This window comes from Zingiber officinale, chromosome 5A (assembly GCF_018446385.1).
Source record: "Zingiber officinale cultivar Zhangliang chromosome 5A, Zo_v1.1, whole genome shotgun sequence".
Lineage (NCBI taxonomy): Eukaryota > Viridiplantae > Streptophyta > Magnoliopsida > Zingiberales > Zingiberaceae > Zingiber > Zingiber officinale.
The window spans coordinates 147,789,394-147,795,756 of record NC_055994.1 but is presented as its reverse complement, the minus strand read 5'-3'; the positions used below and the strand labels follow the sequence as shown (position 1 = coordinate 147,795,756).

General features: G+C 42.2%; 1 protein-coding gene across 3 annotated transcripts; it reads right to left on the bottom strand.

Annotated features, from left to right (window-relative positions):
- On the bottom strand, positions 1-2,836 carry LOC121982359 (nuclear pore complex protein NUP155-like). Of its 3 annotated transcripts, none has more exons than XR_006112083.1 (3): positions 2,540-2,836; positions 807-1,371; positions 1-385 (listed from the first exon to the last, which is right to left on the bottom strand). XR_006112083.1 is itself a non-coding variant. In XM_042535377.1 (3 exons), the coding sequence occupies exons 1-3, from the start codon at positions 2,645-2,647 to the stop codon at positions 823-825; spliced, it is 561 nt and encodes a 186-aa protein (XP_042391311.1). In that variant the 5' UTR covers positions 2,648-2,836; the 3' UTR covers positions 649-822. The 3 variants fall into 3 exon arrangements, 2 of the variants coding, with proteins under 2 accessions (XP_042391311.1, XP_042391312.1); XM_042535377.1 differs by lacking the exon at positions 1-385 and having other exon boundaries at positions 649-1,131; positions 1,228-1,371; XM_042535378.1 differs by lacking the exon at positions 1-385 and having other exon boundaries at positions 807-1,131; positions 1,228-1,371; positions 2,259-2,836.
- Between the last annotated feature and the right edge of the window lie 3,527 nt (positions 2,837-6,363).

Here is a 6,363-nt window from a genome sequence, read left to right as displayed (position 1 = left end):
TTTTTAAAACATGAACACAACTAGTCAAATATTATCCAAAAGAACATGAGTAGTAAAATGCGCATTACATAATGTTGCAAAATAAAAAACTACATAGTCGATGTTAGAGGCGAGAGAGGTGGTGGAGGAGGTCGAATTAAAGAGCATGTTGGTGGAGGCTGGATTGAGAAGCCAGGAATGACCTGTTGAAGTTGGTGCAATAATGATTTAAATTTTTGATGCTGCTCACGTATAGTCAGATTATGTTCATTGATTGTTTTCTGCATAGTTGTAAATTTTTCATAATCATCATGATGTTTTGAACTGATATTTGTGGCTCTAGAATCACCCACTACAGATAGTTTAGGTAATGGACCTAAACCCTTCACGTAACGAGACCGTATGTCTGTCATCGCAAGTTGAAGATTAATAAAAATAAAAAAAACTTTGAAAAAACAAGTAAAATGGATTCCATCAAATGCCAAGTGGAGAAGGGATATATGCAATTAGTGAAAACTGAGTGTAGCCTTTATTATCCTTGGCTGTCAAGCACAAGGAGTTCAGAGAAACATATCATCAATACTGGCAAGCTCTCTGAAGTACTATCATAGAATAAGTCCATTCTATTAAGACCCTAAGCGACAACAAGTAAACCCCTATAGATTAATATTAAAAAACAAGTGCACTGGGGTTTGTTTATTAACCTTTTTCAATAGACACTTTGAAAGTTTTTATTAACCAACTATAATTCACAATAAATAAACTACTAACATAAAAAGATTGGAATAAATGTAATTCTATTGCTTCCAAAAAAACAAAAAACTTACCCATTTGCTAAACTGGTTATCTTATCTCGAGCTCCTTGGTTGATGAAGTACTTGTCTGTTGTAACAAGAGTAATCCGCCAAGGATTGGAGAAGCGCCAACAGCCGTGGTCCCTAATGTATGTGCAAATACAGACCCAACCCTCTCACAAAGTACAGCAAGAACAGATCTCAGACAGCGAAGTTTCAGGTTTGGCGAAGGTAAAATAGCTCCATATGATAAAAGCTGATCATATGTGCTTAATACAGGCTTTGGTTCAACCTTACAAGCAGCAAGAAGGGCTCTAGCACGTATGATGAGGCCTGTTTGTAGAATATTCATACATTGCTAGACAAGTAAAACAGAAAATTAATAGATATACAAATATTAACAGAAAAGTTGAACTTTAATAAAGAACAATTGGGGTGAGAACACAAATTTTACCGAAGCAACCATTTCAAGATAAAGATAAATAATCTCTAAAGACAAGCGACCCTCCACTCCAGTATAGATATTTGAACCGACCATCTTTACTACAGAACATGCTTCTGCAACTCCACCTCTAGAAAGAGCTTCACACAGAATAATCTGAAAAGTTGTACATTTCCAAGCATATCTGAGCATTATCAGAAACATGAGAAGACTAAAAATACCTTCATTAAAAAAATATTTCAAAATAAAGGATACCAGATTCGCTTTTTGAAGATCTCTTTCGTCCTACACTAATATTACTAAATCATTGTCTTAATTGAACATTAATGTTTCTTCGTTGGATATTTATATACTATATTAACCAACTATCACTTTCAGTTTTATAGTCGGTCGGAGAGCAAAGCCCTAAAGAAAGAGGAAGATGTTCCACGAAGACTCCATCGAAGGAACAAATTAATGGATCAAAGATATTGATAATTACAGAAATGTGTACTTTGTAGATAAAAATATCACTTCAACATTATGTTAACTACTTAGATGCACTATGCAAGAAGGGTTTTAAGTATGTTGAGTCATAGATTTAGTTTGCTGTTTGAATCAATCTTATTTACAGATAATTTCATTCCTGAGATCAGAATAACTCATTGTCATTTTCCATTCAAGTGTCTTCCTCCTAGTTTATCTAATTGGAAAAATTAAACAACCAGCATCGGCCCAAGATCACTAAATTAACCAAAAGTCAGTTTAAATAATTTGTAAATAGGATTTTATGCATACAACAAATACTTTTGGATCAAGAGTTTCTTTTTCATTAATGCAAGAGCACTTATTTTATAGGAAAACCAACATTTTCAAGATAGTACTCCTTTCCTTCTTAGCCGAATGACAGATTAAAAAAAAAGGCCAATCATCAAAAACATCAGTTTCAATGCCATCCTGATCTGCTCCAGTTGTGTACCAATGAGAAAGGCCTAGGTGTGGATAGTAAAAAAATCTAATTGTTATTAACAGTAGCAAAGTTATTCCTCTTGTGTTAGTCTTACCTGGATTGTCATAGTAGTAATATCAGTGAATCTACAAACTGCAACTCGACAGAAGTGAAGTCCATGATCGGAAATCTGGAAAGTAAAAAAGCACTAACCAAGTGTATACCTTTCTAACAGAAGCAACCTAAATATACTTCTCCAAAATTTCCTTTTCTCCTATAAGAACAGGAGTTCCTAATTCAAAATTCGGTGCACATTATTATATTTATCGTGATCAACTTCATTCAGAATCAACAACCACTCTGCAACAATTAGATTCCCAACAGAGAGCGAGGTACCTCTTTGGGGAGGGTGGAGTAGGGGGAGGCTAGCATAGAGCGAGGCTTCGACAGCCTCCTCGAGGTCGAGGCGGCCGGTGACGTCCCTGCCGATGCGCTCGGTGACATGGAGGCCGGCGGAGGCTACATCCAGTCCCACGGTTTCGTCGCCCCCACGCCATTACGCGATCGTCGGAGGGCTGCGTAGCTGCCGCAAACCCTATGCTACGATAGAAACACCGCGACGGATTACCTGTGAGAGCAACTTGTGGGCGTTTGGTTTGAGGTAATAGGGGTGGGGAACTGGAATAAAACGGAATAAGGGCATCCGCAATGCTATCTCAAAAGCATGGGTTTTAATGCATTAAAATAAAATAAAATAAGAATTATTTAATAATTTATTTGATTTATTTATAAATAATATTTATTTTGATTTATAATATTGTTAAAAGAGAATATGAACCGTTAATTTCTTAAAACAAATTAAAATAATAATTATTTAATAAATTTCTTTCTAATACCTTTTTCAAATGATATTTTTTTAATTTATAATTTATAAAAAAAAATTGAAAATTTTTTGGAATTTTATTTTAGCGACAGTTAATGTATCTACGTCGCCAAATAATCACAATTTGTGGTGGGAAAAATTTTCACTACTATTAGTGACGTTGAGTGCAGAATGCGTCGCTATAGTATCACATTTGGCGACGTGTTTTCTATGTCGTGTCGCCAAATGATCCAGGGAAAATTTGCGCTATCTTTTAGCGACGTGGAGTGATGTGCGTGTCGCCAAAGGTCTTCATTTGACGACGTGTATTGTTTAATACATCGTTAAATGAGACAAAATAAATGTAGGAAAATTTCCTCCTAATGGTCTATCTTTTAGCGACGCGAAACATTCCATGCATCGCCAAAAGGTCATATTTTGCGATATTGACCGTACTATGCGTCGCTAAAAGTCAGAATTCTTGTAGTGTTAAACCTGGGTCTACATCAACGGTCGAGCGGCAACCTTTAGCCCGGGACCACCTCATGGTCAAGCGATGACCTTAAATCCCAGTGTTCGCATAATCTTTCTCAACGGTCGAGCGACGACCTTAAACCCTTGGCTCAGAGGGCAAGCGTCGATGAATAGCCGACTGTGAACCCGAGCTACTCAAAAGCTCGAAGTCTTCAAAGTATAGTGATCGTTCGGCACTATTCTTCGAAATGCTCCTAGGACTGATCAGAAGTTCATAGAATCATAATGGAACTCTGAATACAAAAGGGATCGGTCGACTGGATAGACTAAGTATGGACGATCGGAGTGAGAAAGCCACGAGTTCTTGCAATGCTTAAAAGAGGAGTTGAAAAACATACAAGGAGATAAAGCTTGTCCGAACATATAAGCATTCATTAAGATTTCAAAAATTTTACAAGAGCTCTCGACCTCACTCAAGGTAGTCTAAGACGTCGTCAGGCAACGACACAATAAGTTTATCTCGGCTGATAATGTTGCTGGTCAGAGCTGCCGGCAGGTAGCCTCCCTCTCAGAGATGGTTGAACGTCTCATCGATGGCCAGATCAAAAAGGCACAGAGCCTGATCGGCGACCTTCTCGTTGAAAACGTCCGAGCGGAGGTAATTCTTCTTCGTAGCCTCAAAGTGGCTAGGCTAGGCATCTTGATAAGTTTTTAAGGCCGCTCGGGACACCTCCAACTCATCCTTAGCGGTGGTCAACTCATTGTTTTTGGCCGCGAGTTGGCCTCGGAGAGTAGCTTCTTCGACCGACCGGCTATTACGCTCGGCGACCAGGAAATCCTTAGCTTCCTTCAATTTCTGGGCGAGGGCCAGGACCTCTTTATTCTTCAATTCGAGGTCTTTGATGGCCCGATTCTTCCTCGCATTGGTCGACTCGATCTTGTTGTCGAAGGTGGCGACCTGATTATTAAGCCGAGCCAATAGAGTGGCATGCCCTGAACTCTTGTCCCATTCGGCCTTGAGCAGTTTAGTGCTCTTCTCCAAATCATCTCGCAGTTTAACCACCACGGTGTTTGTTTGTTCTTGAGCGGCGGAGGATTGGCCGCTCGACCCCTTCATCTTCTTCACTTCCTCCAAGAATGCGAGCCTTTGGCACATGGCCAGGCTCTCCACCTAGTATTGCAAACAACAAAGCGAATATAAGCGTTGATCGAAAATAAACTATGAAAATGCAAAACCTACCCCAGTAGACATCTGGGTGTGGTTGTCTACGAGCGCCCCCGGAGGCATCATCGCTGCACGGGCCTGGGCATCAACCCATATTTGGGCGAGCGACCCTTGGATGATGATTTGGTGCTCGGGATTCGGCGCTAGACTCACGCCACTCTTCAGTCAGCAGGTGAAGAATCATCGTAATATGGCGTTGGCCTCTCGGGGCTGATTGCGCAGAAGTAGCTCGTCCGGACGGCCGGGATGAGGACGCCGGATGGATGCCAGACTTCTTGGCCTTCGATTTTGGTGGCAGGAAGGCTACTGGCAACGCACAGACTATTCCTTGAGGCAGATCGGATAGGGAGGGGATCCGATCTGAAGACTCGGGAGCATAGGACTCTTGGACAGAAGCGGGGGTCGACGTCTTAACCCATTCGACAGACCGTGCCCCCGAAGTGGCGGAACGTGATAAAGGCTCCGCCCAGCGTCTCTTGCGCCTGATCAGTGGCTCGGCTGAGGAGGTTAAGCCTGACGCCCCCTCAACCTGGATGACCGGCTGTCATTTAGAAGGAGGTTGGGAGTCACCGATCACTCCACCACTTGCAAAGGCAGGAGCCGTTTGGCTCTCATCTTACGGCTCTTCTTGTGAGCCGACCGACTGCAGGTCGCGGCTCTCCAATTCTTCTACAGGGGCCGTGTTGATCGTGATATCCATCAGCTTCGCCTTGTCAGCTAGACGTGCACGTAGCATGACTTCGGCTGCAAAAGAGGGAAAAAATCAGTTAGAATCAAAGGAAGGAGTAAAGAGATCGCATACCTAGGCTAAACGGAAGTTGGGTGCGGATCGGACTCAAGCCGAAGATATAGAGGACACCCTCCAACAACAACTTGTGGATGTCATACTTCTGGCTGACCAACATCGAAGCTGCGTTGAGGTAGTCCGATCGGCTCTTGTACTTCTTTAATGGAGGCTGAGTTGTCACGTCGAGCTGCCAGAAGGTTAGGAAGTCCGGCTACTCAGGAAAGCGCACAAAAAGGAAGTACTCCTTCCAGTGTTTGTTGGATGTCAGTATTTTATCAAAGAAAACTAAGCCCACTCGGGCTTGGAAAAGAAAAGTCCTCGACTTAGACGACTTGGGATAATAATAGTAATGAAAGAGCCGGAGAGTGAGGGGAATGTTGTGCAGACGAAAAAGAACCACCACCTAGCATAACAATTGAAAAGAGTTCAACACTAGTTGATAAAGGGAGACTCGGAAATATTTACACACGGCGGAAAAAAAAGGGTGGATGAGAAACTGCAGACCGGTGGTAAAATGATCCCTAAAGAAGCAAATACAGTCAGGCGACGGAGAATTTAGCCGATCGGAAGGGGAAGGAAGAACAACTTCGTATTCAGGAGGAAGCTCAAAAGCGGCTTTCAAACTCTCAGCGTCGCCGGCGTCAAACCAGGGCTCGGTAAAAGTGTACCAGAGCCCAGGGATACTGGAGGGAGTTTGTGAGGAACTCGTCATCGCAAAAACAAGGGATGAGGAGGGAAAGAAGGCTGCTAGAATATCACCGAAACACTAAGAGACGCTGAAAAACTCGAAGACGAGGAGATACAGAGGCCGAAAGACGAGAAAACAAGGGGTGATGGGAAGGAAGCTTACTAGAAAGAGGTCGTCGAAGGAG